Source organism: Hippoglossus hippoglossus, chromosome 12, assembly GCF_009819705.1.
Source record: "Hippoglossus hippoglossus isolate fHipHip1 chromosome 12, fHipHip1.pri, whole genome shotgun sequence".
Taxonomy (NCBI): domain Eukaryota; kingdom Metazoa; phylum Chordata; class Actinopteri; order Pleuronectiformes; family Pleuronectidae; genus Hippoglossus; species Hippoglossus hippoglossus.
In genome coordinates this window covers 12,642,024-12,662,992 of record NC_047162.1, presented here as the reverse complement: position 1 = coordinate 12,662,992, position 20,969 = coordinate 12,642,024, and the positions used below count along the sequence as shown (strand labels likewise).

The window sequence follows — 20,969 nt, the reverse complement described above, 5'->3', positions numbered from 1 at the left end:
CCACCTGAATGTTTGTACCAAATTTGAAGAAATTCACTGAAGGTTGTCTTCAGATATCATGTTCAAAAATAAACTACACTACAACAAGTTATAATGTTTTGTATTTACAGGCATGGGTATCTTGGACAGGTCTTTGCCAATACAGTTCTTCATGATGCTCCAGAGATTGAGGGAGTAATTTGGCTTGTCAGGAATACGGCTGCGTCTTGTTCTTCGAAGCTGCATGTGGTTTGTGCCGGGTGTGTCCTGCAAAGAAAAAAGACTGAAGTCGATTCTTTGTTCGCATTAGACAAACGAGAACCAGTTTAATTTACATCAGTGAACTGGGGACCTACATTCTCATTGTGAGTCCAGTCATTGGGCACTCCTCCGCTCATCATACTCTGATTACTCCCTGAGCGCCTGAGAGAAAGCAACAAACCTCAAATACAGTTCTGCGGATTGATCGCAGCTCTGATATTATGATGCCCAGACGTGATGTCTCACTTGTGCTGTACGTTGCCGCTGGCTGTCACGGTTATGAATCCAGTGGAGTCCTCCATGGCATCGAAGAACTCTGCGTCATCATTCTCATCACTTGCATCCCCCTCCTGAGACCTATCCACACCTGGAGCAAACACAGGATGAGGACAATGCTTAGCCGGTCCTCCACCATTAGTGCTGATATTCAAGGGGTGATCATATAACAGAGACAGTTTAACATAATTCATAATGGTTAAAAGGAAATTATATTGTGATAAATAACCCTTCAGTACAGACTGCAGAAGCTCAACAGTTTTTATTTAGACTTGATTATCTTTACCTCCTACAAGGTTCGGTTTTTATTGCTTGTTTGTCAGCAGGATTACATAAAAACTACTGTACGATTTTTTAAAAAAACTTGGTGGAGATTTTGTAATTATTTTAACGTTATTCAGTTACTGTACGGTAACAAATATTCCTTTCAAGTCAATCAGAGAAAGGATATTTTGCTTGTACACACTTTGCGGAAAACTTCATTCTGTATGGTGATTAAGTGGCCAGGCCTTGGCGGAGATATGAGCTCTCTGTGTGCTCTTCTAGTTTAAAGTGATGCAACAGCAGTTTAAGCAGCAAATACTTAGCCTATTTATAGCTTTGTAATGTGAACTCTGTAAGAAGCTTAATGTTGTAATGAAAACACATTCATGAAAAATGGGAACTTAGTATACAGTACAGGTCATTTCTGTTTGAGCCTCTGTACATGTAATACACAGTAGCTGCTGCCTTGAGTATTAAAGTTGACAACAAAAACAGAAATTCCTGGATTTGCCCTCTGATTTACACTCAGTTTTGTGGTAATCCGTCTGGTTTAGGGGGATTATTTTTTTTTTGAGGTGTTTCTTTTAATTTTACTTCTCATGAGAATGCATTAAAAATGATAGAATTGAGATATGATAAGAAAAGATGGACTGAATAAGCTTCATTTCTGTGACAAAAATGCATCACTCCTCCTGGCTAGAAGAGGCCGTATATGTTTATTCTGTGAGACCAACCGTACACTGAGGAGGACGTCTTCGGGGACAGAGTGTGATGTTGTCTCACCTGTGTACGAGGTGGGATTCTCTCTCCAGGCTCTTTCCAAGCTGTTGTGCTGTTTGGCTAACTGTTCAATGGTCTCCTCCAGATGGTGGCGCTGTTGTCTCTCATGCTGCAGGGCCTTCTGCCACCTCCGGCTGTGAGATTCTGCTACGTCCAGAAAATCACGACAAGCCTGACAAGTGTGAACACAACACGTGTGAAAAGACGCAGGCGGGGCCCTCATGCTGCGTCCCCCCCATTAAAATAGTTGTTTGCGACGGAGTAGCAGTGGTTACATGCTGCCTGAGGCTTTGCACTGTGTGAACTCACATTGATCATAGCATTGGAGGTGATGCGGAACAGGGTGGCTCGCTCGTTCACACTTTTCACTCTGTCTGTGCTGTCTGCGGAGCCACGCAGCTCCTCGAGCTCGCTGAGGGAACGCTGGAGAGCGGCGCCGTGCTTTCCAATCAGCTCGTTACAGGTGCTCAGGTCGTCCAGCTTGCCGGCCAGAGTCTTGAGCACCCCTTGGGTTAGGGCACGGTCCTCCTGAGGTACGGGGCCTTCATCTCCTGAGTCATCTTCACAAAGAGAGAAGAGGAAATGACAAAGGAAGGATACATCAGGGATTATTAGACATTACTAATATATGAGTAATTTGGATGTTTATGGTGGTGAAATCACATCTCATCTCACGTCTCATTACACTGATTGATAGAGAGGTAGTTCAAATACTCTACATTTTGATTGGGATTGCGTTGAGAGACTGGTACTGAGTAATGGATGGGGGACGATAATAACACTTCCCTCCCCGATCCCCCTCCACACCCCTTCCTCTATAAGATCTGAAAACTGTGAATGAACACGGTTGCCCTGGTAACGTAGTCCTGAGCAATCAGGAGGCGAGGCTATTTTTAGAAGAAGAAAAAAAGATGACGCACTACCCTTTTCCTCCTGTCTTTCTCTTTCCCTCCTTCTCTCTGCCCCTCATTGACTGAGCGATCATTCTCAGGGATTATGAAAGGAGACGAGGGAGACTGGACTCAGAACCAGAAGCCAGAACATAAAAATGAGGACATAGAGATGTCCAAACCCAAATTTAAATTTTTCTGTATCTACAGATGTATTTTTTGTATGTGGCTGTCACCGACATCGAATGTAAACCTCAGTTATTTTGTGCAAAACCTTTCTGACACATTTTCTTGTGACTCAGCCACACAGCCCAGTCGTATTAAACCTTCGGATCTGAACTAGAGATTCTCTTTGTTGTTATTCACACCACACACAAGACAAGCGCACAGTAAAACGAAATGACATCGCATCCAGAATGTTTAATGCTTTGGTTTCCCGAGTTTCCGAAGTAAGTATAAAAGCGTACTAGTAAGTAAAAGAATAAATAGATAAATATGATGTAAACATGTTGACATATTATATGAAAGTAAACATACTCAGAATAAATATTAGACTTATAGAAATAAATTCTGAGGCTTAAAATAGTGCTTGTATGCATATTATGTGTTTGTAACAATAAACCTGGCAAACAGTCTGTGGTCTGTGGAAAGACTTTGTAAAAGGTAAGACATTAGTTTATAAAGAACCTATAGTTGTAAGTCACAATAAAAAGCCTGGAAAATTAGATCATGTCTAGTTTCAGGCTTTAGACAGTTATCGACCCAAAGTCCAGCAAATAACTGCGTCCATCATATGTAATTGAATTATTCTAGGTCAACATATCGCTACAGGAAACGGATTTTGTGTATGTGTGTTTACTCTGCAAACTCCTGAGCTTGTTGACAGAATCTAGGCCAGTGTCTGCTTCGCTTGTGTGAACCGAAGCAGGGAGACACGATACAACACTCTATTAGATGGGGAAAGAAATAAAAACAATTAGGGCCAACTGGATTAACAGAGTCTCAGGAGGAGGAGATTGTAAATTAGAGGGTGAAAAATCCTTCAAGCATCTGAAATGGTTTCATGACCCATATACAGCAGAGAGAGAGAGAGAGAGAAATGATCTGTGCTATGGATGGAGATTATAAAAGTGAGACGCGGGTCCATTTGCCGCCTAACCATGCTTACGCTTATGGATGTGCACTTCTCCGTTCACCCGCTTCCATGGAATAATAATGTGCTTCTAGCAGAAAGGAGCACTTGTGTGGTCTCTGTGCACTAATGAGTTCGTTTTCACACAGGACACAGTGGAGCGTCTGAGACGAAGCGGTGACTCATTGTTGAATCACGGGAACACACCCACAGGTGATAGAGGCAGCACCAATGTGGACACAGTGTGGGAAGAGAGGACACAGCTGTGGGCTGATGAAGTGATAAAAGACCAGAGCTAATATCGAGCTGGAGGATTTGCCGAAGCACGAGCTGAGGCGCACTGTGTTGTCTCTTTATAAACATTTCATCAGATTCACTCTCACACCCACAGATACTGAACTTTTCACTCCATATTTAATGATTGTTAGAGCAGTTTGAATTCTGTCACACTGACAATTTTACACATCATTATTTGAAAGTGAAAAAGCCTGTCGTGGTTAAATTAAACCTGTGACAACATGGTGAAACATCCATTTAATTACTGATGTTCTAGTCCAGTTTAAGTCAATCAATTGGTTCTGCTATTATTGCCACTATGCCCTGGACCATCCATCCAATCCATGCATCCATTATCTGCAGTTTATCCTGGAGCTGGAGCCAATCCTAGCTGACACTGTGCGAGAGGCGGGGCACACACAGGGCCAATATACAGAGACAAATAACCATTCAACCCCTGTCTGCATGTCTTTAGACAGTGGGAGGAAGCCAGAGAAAACCCACACAGACACTGGAGAACCTGCCAACTGAAACAAAGGCTCATGCAATAATAAATTGTGCACATACATTAGCCTCCGTGCTTGCACATAAATAAAAACACATTAGTTGTTGTGCTCAAAATTGTGTGAAATAGACAGCTTATTACTAATGTTTGTTCAAGAATAGCACATTAGATTAGTAGGATATTAAGATGCAAAATAAATGACTGCAAAAGAGAAAATATAGCCAAAAGCCACAGTGGTAGCACTTTAAACACAATTTCGGGAAACCCTGGGAAACCTCAGAGAGAAAATACCAATCTTCTAAATGGACTCAGCTCTTTAAATCCTGTTTAATATGATAACTGTAATCACTACCAGTTTGTGGCTGTACAGTTGTAGATGCAGCACAAACAAATCCCACATCCATCATGGGCTTGTTACGCTAATGGTGCCACAGCAGCAGAGAACACTGATTTGCATCTTGCTCATTAATGGGAGTTTACAGACACACCCCTCTCAGAAACGATTCCTCTGGCTGCAAACAAATGAGATAAATATGTAACACATGACTGAGACTGACTGTTAAATGAGGTTCTGCTGTTTGGTCCTCACTTTATGATGCCATACTGTTGAGTTTCCATCGCAACATTTAGAAAGACAGTTGCACAGAATACAGTATTTTCGATAATTGCAAACTCAGTGAACTCCAAAAACACAATTACGATCCCACACGTGCATGCAAACAAGCACAAAAGCACACACACAGCATTTAGTATGCTTCTTATTTTGCTGTCAGTAAATTATCAACAAGGATGTCACTTACAAGGTGTCGCTCACTGAGAAGGCTGCACTCTCCCTATTGTCCAGTGAGAGTGTAGTGAAAAATATTTTCAATGAAAATCTTCCCATCCTTCTGCTCTCTCCCGCTCTCTCTCTCTCTCTTTTTTTTGTTTACTCCTCCTGCTACCAGAACGGAAGGAGGAGTCTAAAGGAAGGTCATTTCATTCAACCCTTGCTGTCGTCATACTGAAGGAGACAGGGAGGAAGAGAGGAGACGGAGTGGGAGGGAGGAGGTAGCTGTGTGTGTGTGTGTGCTTGTGCACATTTGTGCAAAAAGAGGGAGAGGCAGAGAGAGCGAGCGGAAAAACGTCACTGAGCATCTTTGCTCCTGGTTTGTTCTTATAAACAGCCACAAAGAGGCAGCAAACAGAAAATATCCCTTAGAATCATATAATAGAAAACATATTATATTATATTATATTAAATTATATTATACTGTGGTGGATGACATCTATTTTGAATTGAATAACTCAACCCTTCCTTCAACACGTCTTGAACAACACTGCCCTCTTGTGATTTTTTCTTTCAATAACACAAGGACACAGAACTAAAAAAAGCATTGAGGTAAGTGGGTCTTGGTTGCAGCAGCCTGCAGTCAGGATGCAGCTGTTTTGTCTCCCTCAGACTGGCGCAGATGAACCATGTTGTTCCCTTTCAGTAGATATTCTGGGATGTTATTTCTTGAAAGAAACAATGAATTCAAATCTACAGCTCCGAAAGAATCACGGTCACCAGTGTTCCTGCTTATAAAGCCTGCCTGTTTTAAGAACTTGCATTGTATCTTGGCAGGACTAAAAACCATATTGTTCCTCGCTGAAACATAGAGGACACACAAGTATAAACTGTCCTTCTCACCTGAGTGATGCATCAGGAGCTTGGCGTTGGCCTTGGCTTCCTGCATAGCTGACACCCAGCACTGACACTCTGCCTCAGACGTGGCCTTCAGGTGGTAGCTTCGGCCTCCGCTGGTCAACACCATGTGGCAGGTGTCACCCACCTCGATGTGCGCTGTGGCCAAGGGAATGGTGCCCCGGCAAGTGTGTGCCATCTCTGCCTGAGTCCTGAGGGAAAGCAGCAAACACAGAGTCAATCTTAGTGTATGACAGCAGAGCAGAAAGATGAGCTGTTCATGTGCTGCATTTATGAAATGGGCCAAAGGTAGCACCTTAAAATAGCACCTTTTAGATACAACATACAACATTACACTGTACTGAAAGTTTTTTCCAGTGTAGTTTAGTGTTTTCACACGAATCAGAGAGAAGATACACACTTTATTACACTGCATGATGTATCACATTTTTGTCATTTTTCCATTTTGATATGGACCTATGACTCTGAAATAAAGCTAAACTAACAATGATTATAATATATCATATTAAAAATGAATTAGTCTTTGATCTTGTGACATTTATCGTGAGGATTATTGATATGGCTGATATGCAAAATTCGTATCTTTTCTTTAACCTAATTTAGGGCCATTTTTGTTCAGCCCTGATCAAACTTTTACAGAACCGGTCAAAGTAATAACGCAGACAAGATGCAGCAATAAAGTTATATGATTATCATTTAAATAAAATCATAATGGTTCATTTTTGTCACTGTGATTTTTAAAAATCCAATATTAATAGAATACAGTAGAACACCTTCGTCATGATGCAGGAAACAAATGTAACCAAACAGTTTTCATGTTGTGTGAATATATGGCTGTAAACGGGCTGAGGTGGAGCAGCAATAGTAGTCGCAGTGCCAGTTAGTGACGTTTAGTTCTCGTTAGTGACGTTTAGTTCCGGTTAGTGACGTTTAGTTCTCGTTCGGGACGTTTAGTTCCCATTAGTGACGTTTAATTACCATTAGTTCCTGTAAGTGACGTTTAGTTCCCGTTAGTGGCCATTAATTCTCGTCAGTTCAAGCTAATGACCATTCGTTCCCGTTAGTTCCCGTGTGTGAGCGTCGGTCGCTTGTAGTAGGTTACCTGTAGTAGGACATGAGGCCGTTGCTGAGGACGAACCAGCGCCTCTGGTAGCCCTTCAGGTAGTTGGTCCATTTAAAGAGCCAGCCCCTGTAGGTGTCCACGCACGGCAGGTGGAGCCCCGGGAGGCTCGGGGACGGTAAACTCTTCACCAGCTCGTTCATTAGCTCCGCTCGGCCGTGCACGTTAGTCCGGTCAGGATGGAGGGATCCAGGGAACAGCTGTTAGCTAGCTGCGTGAGAGAGAGAGAGAGTGAGCGAGAGACAGCTGCAGTGCACTGAGTCCGGAGCTAAAGCTGCTGTTAGCCTGCAGCTGTGTGGTGATGATGATGCTCCTGTAGTTTCTAAAAACACCTGCAACAAACCACATTCGTGCAGGAAGCTGCTGAGGCTGCACCCTCACTGCGTTTAGTAATAACACAAAACATCCTCATAATAGGAATACAGCCTGTGGATTTGAGAGAGAGAGAGAGAGAGAGGGGGGAGAGAGAGAGAGAGAGAGAGATCCTGTGATGACGTCCACATCACAGGAGTGTAGCATATGGGTGCAGCTCTCTCTCTCTCTCTCTCTGTGTGAGTGTGTGTGTGTCACATGGCATTTACTGCAATTTTCTGCATCATTGCAAGACTCAGTTGGAGGAAGAAATGATAGGGCCGTGAGCAGTGGTGGTGTGTAACTAAGTACATTAAGTGCTGTGCTGCAGTCGTGCACTTGTATTTCAGTATTTTCTTTTTCATACCACTTTCAACTTGTACCCCGCTACGTTTCAGAGGAAAACATCAAAGCTACATTTAGATAAAGTAATTTCTAATATGTAAAATGTTCTTAATTAAAGTTATATATATTTGGTTGTATGTGTACATGAGCAGTGGTGGTATGTAACAAAGTACATTAACTCGAGTACTGTGCTGCAGTAGCCCACTTGTACTATGTACGTTACTTACCTTAATTTTCACATATAATGATTATGTTACTATAGTTTTATGCTCATATCCGTGATAAATAAAATTGTCATTTTCCCGAAAGCTTGAGTGACAAGAATTTGATGACAAATTATTGAAAATCTGTTTTTAAATTTTAGTGCAAATTCTCTAAAAAGCAGAAACTTATTACTGACATGTTTTCTCACAAGTGATGTTGTTCAGATTACACAGCAGGCAAGATGAAACTTTACCCTGTTTCTCATTCAGGGGCAGTGACTGAAAAGTAATTTCTTCTTTTTTTGAATCAATAAACAACTTTCCTCTGAAATAAAAGAAGGAGAAAGCTAATAAAATGGCATTGAACATGAATGCTTTTATTTGCTTTGCATTTCTCAAAACAACACATCAAAATGGTAAAATATTTGACTCTTGTACAGACGATAATTTAAATAAATACAATGAATAATAATCATTATTAAAGGTTATATATACAATATTCACTGCCACTAGATGTCGCACTCCCTTTGTGTTCTAATGATGCAGTGGCCAGGGAAAGCAGCAGCTAAACACACAAGCAGAAGCACAACTGAGTAACTTTACCCTGTATACAAGAGAGCCAGCAAACAAACAATCCAGCTCAGGTTGGTGGTCCTGTCAGTGTCAGAGCCTTCGGGTGAGACGATTTGCTCGGTTGTGTAGTGTTTGTTTTTTCTTATTGAAGGAGTAAGCACAGCACGCTCTCATTAAAGCAACACTATGTAACTTTTACTGAGCAACAGCGCCCAGAATAATGGGGATAAAGGTACAACTATCAGGGTGAGGAGTGGGAATGAAGGTGTCACCATTCTCCCTATTTCCAAGTCAGTGTTCCATCAAGATAAATTTAAAGCTGCTGTTTTAAGGTTAAAAAAAAAAAAAACGTAGCATAGTGTTGCTTTAACAGAGCTGTGCTGTACAGAATAAAAATAAGAAGTAGCTGTGATGTCATCTTTACATCACACGCACCCGGACCAGCTACCAAAACAAAGAACAGAGAAGAAAACAGCTGAGACTTCATTCTCTGCTCAGGAAGCCATTACTCCTCTATGTCTTTACTGCTATATTCATATTAAAAACCTTGTATATATAACCTTTAACAAGTATAATAAGCAATATCACCAAAGAAAGACCAAAGGCTTCTTGACTTTAATCTGGAGTATCTGGTATCGGTTACAGGGGAGGCTCCATTTAAATAAACGCATTAATAAGTAAAGAAGCAGATTATTTTCATTTGGCATCATCACAGTCATTAGTGAAAACTTGAAATTGTACAATCATTTCTGCAAAGTGCTTTGTGACAATATGCCTCAAAAAGGGTTGTAATGTGTTTTGTTTTTTTAGATGTTGATGCCCGCAGCTTTTCCTTCACCACATGGAGGCGCAGTTGTATATAACCCAGAAGCATCCCCATATCATCATCTTCATCAGAAATAAATCTATGGCACTACATAAGGATGCTTGATATGGTCTCCGGTAACATACTTGAACTTAGCAGCGCACCGTTTAACCCTTCATTTTAAATACCATGTTGCAAATAATACAGAACCAGTTTTACGCAGCACGATGCAAATGAAATATTCAAAATTGAAACCCAACTGGTGTGAGATGTAATGCTGAGCGATGTCTCACCTCAAACTCAAAGGACAGAACAAACTTTTTGAACCTCTGTATATTCAGAGGTCTGCTGGGTACAGTAGTAAGGCAGTCAGCACAGCCGATACGATTTTAAAAATTGTCGTGGTGAAAAATGTTGCTACAAGAGTGAGGTTCAATCCACCGTCTCCCAGGTTTGTTGTCACAGTGTGAATTGTTCCAGCTTCCAGCGTCTGTCCCATCGATATTGTCTGCTCCCGACTCATATCCAGCACTTTGGAGTCCTTTTCATTTTTTAAAGTAAACCATCTTGCTCAAAGACAGACGGCAGGAGGGAGAAGTCGAAGGGAATGAACTTGACGCCGGTTCCGTGGTAGAATTTGTTCTGAAACTCCACCCTGAGTTACAGAAGCAAGCAGGTATGATTTAATGGAGGCACAGTAAATGATGAGGAATGTGAATGCAAATAGGAAAAGTGAATAAAGTGGGTGACAATGGAAAATGAGCAAAATATGACCTTCTTAACTCAATATGTTAAAACTGAATGATAGAATTAGGAATCACTGAGGCTCACATTCAATACCATACATCATAGACATCAGTTTAGATATTACCATAGCTACAAGGACAATAGCTGTGTCCCAATTCAGGGGCCGCCTCGAAGGAGTCAGTCTACTTGGCCCACAAAGGAGTTCGTGGGCCACGTAGAGGCCGAACTGAAACCAGACCGTCTGGTCTAACAAGGTTTTCCGTGATTTGCGTCACCAGATTGTCCCGCTCTTACCGCTGTCTCCTAGCAACAGAGCTGCACTTGGACACGACGAGAAGTTTTTAATGCTACTTGGTTTTCTAACATGTGTATTGTTAACAGTTGAGTTGAGTTCAAGTTAAAGTGTAAGCATCAGACATTTTGATGTTGTCACTTGCCGCCACCGTTATCCCGTTTTAAAATTGTCACTGAAATGCAATGAATCCTGGGATAGGTTCGAGAAGGATCCACCTGTAAGAGCCTTTGTTGCTCAGGGATGAAAGGACGCATTTGTAGGTCACATTTGAAGGTCACGCCACCGTCAGTCTTCAAATGCAGCCTCCGAGGGACACAGCTAATACCTCATATCACTGTATTCATACTATATCACCGAACTAAAAATTGATTGCTAACATCCAGATCAGTCGTAACTACTGAGACTCACCAGTGGAGGCGGAGAGCATGGAGGAACGCTGACAAGCCTTCCATGACGAGCAGGATGGACACGGTGAGCACGGCAAAGAGGCCAAACACAGGCACCAAAAACAGGACCCCGACTCTTGTGGTGACCCTCAGACCCAGACGCATCACCATGGACCACAACACCTCTGACAGCTCTGTGGAAACCAATGGATACAAAATCCATTAAGACACACAATAAACACATATTAGCATGTTCATGTTTAATCAAAGAAATGCAAAGTAGAAGTCAGTAGAAACAAAGGCTACACCTTTTGTTTTTAAAATGGTGTACACATACTGGGCGCCAGAGTAAACAGGAAGCAGATTGTCTTCGCTGCCGTTGGTTGCTTAGATACAGAAAATACTTCCAACGAGGAATAACAATGGGTGAAAGGTAAAACGATCTCCTGCGACAGCACTTACGGGCGTGAGCCAAGCTGAGAGCCCAGAGACGCAGGTAGGATGCAGTGTTGGAAATGCAGCCCAGGCAGTACTCTATGGTGTGAATGGCCTGGTGCAGGAGCACATCTGCGAAGTCGAACTGTAAAAAATATTTTAACAACACATAAGACACCACACTTAAATAACAAGGAACTGTTTGGTGATTCAGAGACTGTATTAAAGACTGCTCCCCAAAAGTGAAGCCATACAGGTCATAAACCCCAGCTCCTCCATGTTAGCAGATGGGACATGGACCAAACTAAAAACCAAAAAGTACACATCAATGTTTGTTCAAGTGCTTTTCTAGTTAGTTTGCTTTTAATTTGCTATAATTTATTCTGATAGGTCAAGTGCAAGTTTCTGTGGAACTTAAATAACGAGGCTCCATCCCCTGATCGATACTGCTCAGACTCTTGGTCCAAATGATGTCATGATGGTTGTGTTTGTATCCAGGATATTTTGGCTTCTAAATAATGGGAGGACGTGGAGACGTGTCGTCCATCTTTAAATAGTCTATAGTGTTTTTCTCTTCTACGACCACTGACCTCATCTTCATGACCACAACACATCGTCCCATTAGCCGTGCAAATACCCCTCATGCAGCACACACTCCTCATAACGTCACATACAGTGTTCCATTCACAACACAACAGCTTGAAATGTAACATCCAACACGAGGGGCCAGGAGGATGGTGGATCTCTGACCTCTTTGGGGAGAGCTTCTCTGCCGGTTATTTCGTCAAATCCCTCCTCTTCATCATCTTCATAGGCTGGCGCTGTGGAATTATCATCCTCACTTACACGCCTCACCCTCTCATAACCCTGAGGTGTGACAACAGATTTTCATTAAAACCACAAACTGCTTGAGTAGGAGAAAGACGTATGATACTGCGACATTTATTTATTTAGCTGGACTCACTCTGCGTCTGCGCAGGCCTTTGCCTCCACGATACAGCCAGTACAAGTAGAGAGGCTTTCCTAACAGCATCACAGGAACCGACAGCATCGCTATTACAACCAAGAAGATTTGCAGCCCGATCTGTGGAGTCGTGTTAACAAGCAATAAACATTAAGAAGGATTCAAATAGTGATAAACACATATCATTTAAGATGAAACAGAAAACACACACACACACACACTCACCTGTCCTGGGAAGAGAGGAGCGATATCATTCCCCTGCATGACGAACATGTTGATGAAGTGGATGAGGATGCTGGGAGCCTGGCTGGAGTCCCGGGCGCCGAACGCCAACCACTTGTAGATAATCATGAAGACCAGGTAGCCAAAGAGACAGAGCAGGAACAGCAGCTCAGGCAGGAACAGCAGATATACGTTGAATTTCTGTCGGAAGTGCCTGAAAGGGAGAGGACATAGGAAAGTGTTAAAGTGGTCAGTGTATTGATTGGACGTTTCAAAATAAAATACATTGTACAGACGTAGTAAGTATTAATATATGAATAGAAATGGATGAGGATGATGATGATGATGATGATATTGGAATTGACATGTGTTGCATCAAGGCCAATATTACACTGTAAAGCACGATCATTAGTGCCTGATTGTTATTATACCACATTCGCTGCTGAGACACATATAATATAAAGCTGCTATTTCACAAGTCCTTTAAATCCTTTTGGAAAGAATTTAGTCATTATCGGGTAAAGTGAGGAAATATTCTGAGTTAGACCAAATAGTCAATTAATGATTCATTTATTTTTAGAGAAAGTTTCTCATAAGAATTCATAACATATTAATGACTAAAATTGTTTCAAACACTGGAAAACATTTATTCACTTGTTGGAAGGTGTATTTTTGGTGGATTGTATGTTTGGGTGTAAATTATAGGGCCACAAAGATAATTTTAATTCAATTTGGTAAAATAACATTTTTATTTTTATAAATCCTTTATTATCTTAACTTTCTTTTAATTAATTTTCAACATCCTGTGCTTTGTCAATCACCTGTAGAGCTCTTTGAAATGCATTTGATTTGTTTGAAAGGAGTTTTACAAACAAAAACTTGATTGATTGGTGCCACCAGTTCATTCTGTGTATCGAATTGAAGATACAGAAATTCCACAGGACAAAGTTCAGCACTGCAGTTCTTATCAGTTTGTACTTTTTATTCTCCTCAAATCAGAGAATATTAACAGCGCTTTTGCCAGAGACTATTTTCAGCCGTGGATTTGGTGCACTGCACTTGTGAGTATTTCTGGCTGCAGGACGGTGCACGAGGGAATGACTCAAAATGAATGATGGTGGCCTTTGTTCGCGGTGATGAAGGAACGTTACCTCCAGTGCAACAGAGAGGCTCATTGATGTGTTTTAAAAGAGATATATGCTTTGTTTTGTTTTTCTTTCCTCTAGTGTGTTGTGTAGGGTTTTGTATATGTAACAGTTCTGCAAAGCTAAAAAGCCCCAGAAATCTGAGGCAAAGCAAGCTCCTCTCTGCCAGAGAAAACACAGAAACACCTTGTCAGTAGTAGCCCACATTTGCAATATGAATGTCAAGCAGCTAGTCTGACAAAACAAGGTAATGTGAGAGTGGAGGCCGATAAGAGGAGCTGCAGCGATGGACAATAAGAGGAAAGTGATGCACATTTTCTGTTCATTAGAGCATTCAAACCTTTTCAAGTAATAACACAAATTTTAATCATGAACCTGAATATGTGGAATAGTTCCTGGGAACTAACAAGCTGTGGCAACACAAAATGCTTAGCAAGCTCTATTTATTGCCCCTTTTGTTCTCCTCTTATTTTACAGTTATCCCGATTCAATTTAATGTATTTCTGATTTGACTAAAAGGCAAAAAGCAATTATCAATATAATTGCCGTGGAGAGAATATCAGTAAAGCCACTGATGACCAATCAAATTGCTGTTTGTTTTCCGTTATTCTTTCAAAATAAAACCCATCCTTTCCTTTGTGGTGTGACTAAAGGGGACAGTGTTTGCTGCGAGGGCTCAAAAACGCTGCCTGAGGAAATAAGGTCAGCTGAGTCAGTGATCTCTTTTAAATCCCTTCTTAAAATAAACTTTTATCAGAGAGCCTTTCCTGATTTAACCAGAATTTTAATTCTATTTCATTGAATTTTAATTCTATTTCATTGAATTTTTATTCTATTTTATTGAATTTTATGAATTTATTTAAAAGAATGTTATGTCTTTCAGAGTTCTTTTAAATGAATATTGTCTTTTAATATTTGTGTTTCCTTTATTTTTTGCTGTGCTCATGACTTTATTTCCTGTCTTTTATTTTGCTGGCCTTGGAAAGCACTTTGTAACTTAGATTTTGAAAAGTGCTCTATAAATAAATATAAGTTATTCGCGGGTGACACATGAACAAAGGTGATGAAAAAACGACTGACACAGATTCTGGAGGCACTCACAAGTGATTGAAGACACTCAGCACCACTCCAAAGCTCATGTGGATGACCCCGATGACAACGGACATCTTCATCTTGTACGAGTTGAGGAAGGACAGTCGGTTCACCGCCATGTTCCATATCTGATTAAACATTTTTAAAAAAGCATTTCAGTGATAATGATACGACAGTGAGGTCAGTAGTTCTGTTTAAGGGCATTTACTCACAGGATCAATTCCAAATGGGTACGGTCCAACGAAAACACCACTGACGTTTGGGTCTAACGTGAGCAAAGCGTTTGTTCGGAGCGTTTTGTTTCTGTAATGTAAGAAATTTACCAAAATGTTTCGAAATAAAGCGCCAAAAAAATATGATTGTGATTGTGTGTATTCGTATATTGACAACTTACGTCCACTGCTGATTTGTGAACATAGCCTTCACACTCCAGCCGGAGCCGAATATGTTGAGAGACTTGGAGAAGCAGTCGTTGTAAATGAGCCCGGTGTAGATGGAGAAAAGCCCCATCATCAGGATGATGTAACGCCCGTTGAAAAACGTTGTCCATATCTGGCAGCGACAAACACAGGTATCAGCCAAAGGTGATTCACAATAACACCACCTCTGCATTATGGATGAGAGGAAGACTCGCCCCCCCACCTCGTTGCTGGAGCGTTTCTTCTTCTGCTTTTTTTCCGTCAGCACCATCCACAAGGCAAAGAGGCTCATTACCATCCCGTGTCCAAGGTCACCGAACATCACAGCGAACAGAAAGGGGAACGTGATGATGGTGAAGGGAGCTGCGGGTAAGAGACATGTGCTCAGTGCACTGACTCAGAGCTTCTCAAATGAAGAGATACTTCCCTGTTCTTTTAAAAGACAAAGCAGGAGCTCTTACCTGGGCTTACCTCGCGATAGTCCCCCACCCCATAAGCCTCCACAATGCTCTGAAATCCAGATGTGAACTTGTTGGTTCTTAACATGGTCGGTGGAGGGTCGGTGCTTGGGATGCGGTTCACAAAGGATGGTACAGTGGCATCACCTTTTCTCTGATGAGGAAAAACACATATACAGTATGTGTGTGAGAATGGAAGTAAGTGAGTAAGTACATTTGATTCGAAACTGCATCATTTACACCATCTTTTTAGCCTGAACGTCCTCTGATATCCTCCTCTGCTAGCATCACTACTTCTGCTAGCATCACTACATCCGCTAGTATCGCTACTTAGAGTTGAAACCCCAAAAGTGTTTTGTGGACTCACACTTCACCCACCCCTCCATCGATATAGTGGTGAGAAGATAATGAGTGAATTAGCATTTTTCTATGAACTATCCCTTTAAGGGGACCGAGTGCCATATTTTTCACTCACCGCTCCCTCTTCTAGCGCCCCCCGCAGGTTTGCCAGGTCACTGACGGGACACCACACTTCAGCGATCAGACACTTGTTGGTGACGTCGAAGCTGCAGAGGTTAAGGATGTGGTGGATGGCCTTCATCTTTTTCACCTGCACCACCCAGGTGTAGACCGACTCTGACGCTTTCTGCAGAACCTGCCTCAAGTAGTCCTCAGTGCGGTGCAGCACCTGGAGGAAGCACCACGTATTAACTCTCTGTGTGTGGACATGTCACATATTCCTGTTTGGATCTGAGGCTTTAATGCTGCTGTGTGTGTGAATCCTACATTGTTAAGGTCCTGGATGCGTGTCTTTAAACTGTCCAACACATCTGCCCGCTCCTCATCGTTCTCAGGGTGTGGATAGAGGTGGCAGTGGTAACTGAGGACAACAAAGACGGATGTCTTTGGTAATAATGAACCAGAAGACATCAGGTATTTAAACATAAAACAGTGTGATGATGGCGTTCTTACCAGTCGCAGATCTTTTGAACTTTCTGTCCGATCTGGTCTCCCCAGAAAGAGATGAGAAACACGACACTTTTGCTTATCTCACCCTGAAACAACACAGAAAAGACAAGTTATTATTAAACTATTGAAAAAGCCATGAAGAGACTGACATATTAGTTGGTTGCATCCTTCGGAGGCTGCATTTGTGGACTGATTGCATCACAGCGGCACAACTAGGCTGCCGCGTTTCGAAAGGTTCCTTCAAATGTGTCCTTCCCTTCCCAAAGAACAAAGGGAATCCAACGGATGGATCCCTCCCGGGGCCAAACTATCCCAGGATTCATTACGTGCCAATGACACAGTTAATGAGCAAACTATGCTGAATGCAGTAAGTGCAGCTGCTCTAAAGAGCTGACGATGCAAATAGGAAATCCTCCATAGAGACCAGCCTTTCAGAACAGCCTTCACAGACTACTCGGTCTACGGAGGCCATGTCTTCGTAGATCGAGTAAAAGTTCTCTAAATGATGCTTCCCTTGCTTTGGGACACAGGTTGTAAAGTTGACCCCTTTCAGACTTGGTATTAACATCCATCCTCCATACCCGGCGTGAACAGACAAACCTTTACACCTGTGATCGGATCTCTCAGGACGGATGTTAATACCAGGTCTGAACAGGGATGTTAGTGTGCAACTTACCGTGTCAAGATCGGTGAGGTTCTCATCCACTTCTGCGTAGCTGAGGATGGTGTAACCTTTACACACTCTCCACAACATGCGCTCGAAGGCCTCGACCTTCACCCGCTGGATAAGACCCGACACAAACCTGCGGCCAGGAGAGAGTCAGATTAGGTTCAGGGCTCGTTTCTCTCCGATAACGGCAGCGTTCAGACGATGACGTGCTGCAGCTCACCCCAGCTTGGCTCCAAGTCTTTGCATACCGGTGCATCCGCTCACCGAGTCGGTCTCCATAGTGGGGAATTCTTCATACTGGGGACCAATAGCCTCATGCTAATTATGAAAAGGAACACGTTTCGTTGATGACAGTTTACAGTAACAGCTTTTATGTTTATTTTCTCAAACCCCTCTCGTCACTGATGCTCTTTATTCGCTGAGTCTCTCTTTAACGCTGCAGCCTGGGTGAGTCAGGTGCTGCTCGTAACGGCTGCAGTGCGACCGTGTCATTAATTAAAGTCAACGCTACCTCTACCTCCGTCGCCAAGGGAAACAAGACACGTCAGCAACGAGAGCAAAGGATGCTGCTGTCGTGGTGAAGGGAAGCATCTTGAATGAGATACAAGCACAAAGACACTCACTCTGGAGCGGCTGTGTATGAAGGTCCGCGTGATCTTCAGCATGTGCGTGTACTCGGTGAGCTCCAGGAGGTTCCGCCGAAGCTTCTCCTTGTTCTTCGCCACCTCGCTGAGCTCCATCTCCAGCCGCTGGAGCTGCTCCTGAACATCACACCGCTCAGTTACCACAGGCACCGCCAATTAATCATGTGACTGACAGCAAGGTACGACCATAAATCAAGACTGTGTAACATCTGGTGAGCGGCGGCCACTGTGGTTATGACAATCAGGGGAACAACTGTTTACCATGTCGCTAAAGTGCAAAGGGGTTTCAAATATCGCCAGAAGAGAAAATGAGTCATGACAGCAGATATATGACTCAGTAATGTCTTTGTACACCAACACTTACCCAGGTTTGTTAACATTAGCTACAATTAGCAATTATATTTCACTGGTCACAAGAGACCGAGTAATGCTGCAGCTGCAGAAACACTTTAAATTCGTATAAGGAAGAATGTATTATTCCAACCATTTGTCTCTATATATGTATGTATGAACATGTATTTATGTAATGTGTAGTGTGTGCTTTGGTAAATGCAATAAAATATAAAGGTGGAAATAATTAACTGAATAATGATAACTAGAGCCCAACCGATGTATGAGCCTTTCACAGACATATTAATATCGGCGTTAATGATTGCCTATATGAATACTTTCATTTTACAGAATAACCAATGCAGATAATATGTGAACTTATGTTTATATTTTCTTATTCAATTTCTATATGTTTGTTACGTGCATTATCAGAGCATCAGTACATTTAAATTCACACTATTGTCCTAATTATATAATATACTGTGTTATAATTGGTTTTTGGGAGCATCCAACTTATGTTGCACTTTTCAGAAACCTGGATAAGCCCTCAAGCTAAATGAAACCATATTAGTGTGGTCTGTAAAAACTCATCTAAAGTTTCAGGTCACTCTCAGACAGAAAGAGCCTAAACTTGTGTTATGTAACCGTTCATCATAAACATTTTTTTAAAAAGATGATAAAAGTGAAAGTCTGGCAACGCAGTGATGCAGATGATCACTTTTATTGTCTTTGTCATCTTCCATTACTGATGATTACATGGAGAAGCTAAAAACAGCAGAGTCAGGCAGCCAAAAACTAAAGTGGGCTTTCAGCTGCTGACGTGAATCAGTCTGTACAGACATCACAGACACGCTGGGTGACCTCCTGATGTCACTGGGAATTAGATGAGTTTTCCAGCCAGGATTCAATAACAATGTGTTCAGACATTGAGGAACCTGTATCATTTCATGGAATCTGGGATATTGGTGTGAATATAAACTTACTCAACTATATGTTATGAGAGGTGGGTGCTCAAATGGGGAAATCAGGTTGAAAATGAAACTTACCATGATCTCCAGGACTTGTCTGGGAGGTGGAGCGATGGGACTCTCTTCCTCCTCTGGAACGGCTATATGAGCCTTCTGGATTTCCCTCAGCAGATAACCTGTCGACAGAAACACGCTGATGTGATGGTTTGTTTTCGTGGTAATTACTCGATCACTGAAGTGTCAGAGCTGGCTGTGAAATCTTAAATCTCAGAGGGACCGTTCTGCAGAACACAATGGGCCTCGAGCTGCCTGCTATATATGATCAGCTGTGGGGGTGGTGTTATACGCTCAGGCTGCATCCACAGGAACCAGCCCAGGTGCTCCGCTCTCTTACCCAGAATCCTCTCCATCTCATCGCATCTCTTGATTTCGCTGACGAAGCGCCGCTGGAACGAGCTGACACTCGGGTTGAGCTGAAACCAGAGGAGCATCACAGGTCAGGTGGCGGCGAGATACCGCATCAGTCGATGGACGTGCATCGATAAATAGTCTTCTACTGGTTACATACAATATGAAAATGTTGCTTAAATACTTAAAAAAACTGTTTTCATGTACATCTACCTCATCACACAATAAGTACAACTTTAAACCAGTTATCTGTATAGATTTTATAAATAGATACATTTATAGACAGACAGACAGACAGACAGACAGACAGACAGACACAGACAGGCAGACAGACAGACACAGACAGACAGACAGACAGACAGATAGACAGATAGATAGATAGATAGATAGATAGATAGATGGATAATTAGATAGATAGATACGAACATTATTCTCTCAATGGCTACATACACTGTCTTTAAAACATCACAGACAGACAGACAGACAGACAGACAGACAGATAGATAGACAGACAGACAGATACATAGATAGATAGATAGATAGTGGGAAAATAAATGGTTGGGTAAAATTAATTTATAGTAATTAATCAAATTGTTCTAGCTGACAGAGATTAGTGTGTGTGTGCATCATCCTCCTCTTCATCCTCCTCCTCCTCCTCCTCCTCGTGTATCTACTCACATCTCGGAACTCGACCAGCCCCAGTTCTCCCAGCTCACTGATGCAGTCATATTCAGAGCCGGACTGCAGGAACAGTTGCGCCAGACACATCTCCTCACTCCGGAACACCATCTTTATTCTGAGCCAGACAGTCCGCTCCGCTCCTTAGAAAAAAAACCAGACAACCCGCAGCCGCTCACTGCGAACCGACGCAGGGCATCACAAATGCAACGAGTCTGCGCTTAGTCGCGTAAAACCCCCTTAACCAATTAACCTGGCCCCCGAGGGATTAATTATTCTCCATCGTTATTGACGCTTCTCGGGAGGGAACGTGTCCTCATTCTGTGTTTGTTTGGTTTCTCCTCTGCGCCTCTCGGTGTCTACGGCAGAAACAATAAGAAAACAAAGGCAGAAACCTCCCTGATGCACCTCCTGCGTCGAGCGACCGCAGCGACAGGCGTCATCCCGCGCGCTCCTCTTCCCCGGGAACACCTGTCATCCAGGCGCAGAAACACGCACAAGCACGCACACACACACACACACGCGACGACGACGACGACGCAGAGACACGAGCCGCAGGCAACAGGCTTCACTCCGACTCAAACCGTCCACCGGACCGAAGAGGCCGGACGCGTCCAGGGAGAGAAGCCGCGGACACACTCGGGCTCCGGCCTCTGCTCGGAGCTGCGTCGCCCGGCAATTGACACGGATTG

General features: G+C 42.6%; 3 protein-coding genes across 3 annotated transcripts in view; all 3 read right to left on the bottom strand.

Moving 5' to 3' along the window:
- The window catches only part of LOC117771759 (oxysterol-binding protein 2-like), a 12,867-nt gene extending 5,205 nt beyond the window's left edge, over nucleotides 1-7,662 (bottom strand). Inside the window, exons 1-7 of the mRNA XM_034602491.1 lie at nucleotides 7,153-7,662; nucleotides 6,036-6,241; nucleotides 1,870-2,120; nucleotides 1,564-1,732; nucleotides 487-607; nucleotides 336-402; nucleotides 109-246 (exon numbers count right to left, since the gene is read on the bottom strand). Of these exons, the coding sequence (XP_034458382.1) occupies nucleotides 109-246; nucleotides 336-402; nucleotides 487-607; nucleotides 1,564-1,732; nucleotides 1,870-2,120; nucleotides 6,036-6,241; nucleotides 7,153-7,313 (1,113 nt within the window). The 5' untranslated portion in view covers nucleotides 7,314-7,662. The remainder of the gene's footprint in view (nucleotides 1-108; nucleotides 247-335; nucleotides 403-486; nucleotides 608-1,563; nucleotides 1,733-1,869; nucleotides 2,121-6,035; nucleotides 6,242-7,152) is intronic.
- Nucleotides 1-12,499, bottom strand: part of slc35e4 (solute carrier family 35 member E4) — a 27,314-nt gene extending 14,815 nt beyond the window's left edge. Inside the window, exon 1 of the mRNA XM_034602502.1 lies at nucleotides 12,480-12,499. The gene's annotated coding sequence lies outside the window, so the exon portion shown is untranslated. The remainder of the gene's footprint in view (nucleotides 1-12,479) is intronic.
- On the bottom strand, nucleotides 9,955-20,969 carry atp6v0a2a (ATPase H+ transporting V0 subunit a2a). The gene is made up of 20 exons (XM_034602489.1): nucleotides 20,278-20,969; nucleotides 19,586-19,664; nucleotides 19,270-19,367; nucleotides 17,873-18,010; nucleotides 17,470-17,567; nucleotides 17,256-17,382; nucleotides 16,583-16,665; nucleotides 16,397-16,490; nucleotides 16,086-16,298; nucleotides 15,614-15,764; nucleotides 15,376-15,515; nucleotides 15,128-15,285; nucleotides 14,946-15,036; nucleotides 14,743-14,861; nucleotides 12,500-12,710; nucleotides 12,275-12,394; nucleotides 12,061-12,177; nucleotides 11,338-11,455; nucleotides 10,898-11,069; nucleotides 9,955-10,102 (listed from the first exon to the last, which is right to left on the bottom strand). Exons 1-20 carry the CDS (start codon nucleotides 20,386-20,388, stop codon nucleotides 10,000-10,002), a joined length of 2,541 nt encoding a protein of 846 aa, XP_034458380.1. The 5' UTR covers nucleotides 20,389-20,969; the 3' UTR covers nucleotides 9,955-9,999.

Excerpts from the sequence above, each read along its gene's own strand:
- atp6v0a2a (XM_034602489.1), bottom strand. The coding sequence starts at position 20,388 with ATGGTGTTCCGGAGTGAGGAGATGTGTCTGGCGCAACTGTTCCTGCAG. Across the intron at positions 17,568-17,872 it reads TCATACACAGCCGCTCCAGA|CATGAGGCTATTGGTCCCCA; the intron begins GTGAGTGTCTTT and ends TTTCATAATTAG. Across the intron at positions 15,516-15,613 it reads CTATCGCGAGGTAAGCCCAG|CTCCCTTCACCATCATCACG; the intron begins GTAAGAGCTCCT and ends TCTTACCCGCAG.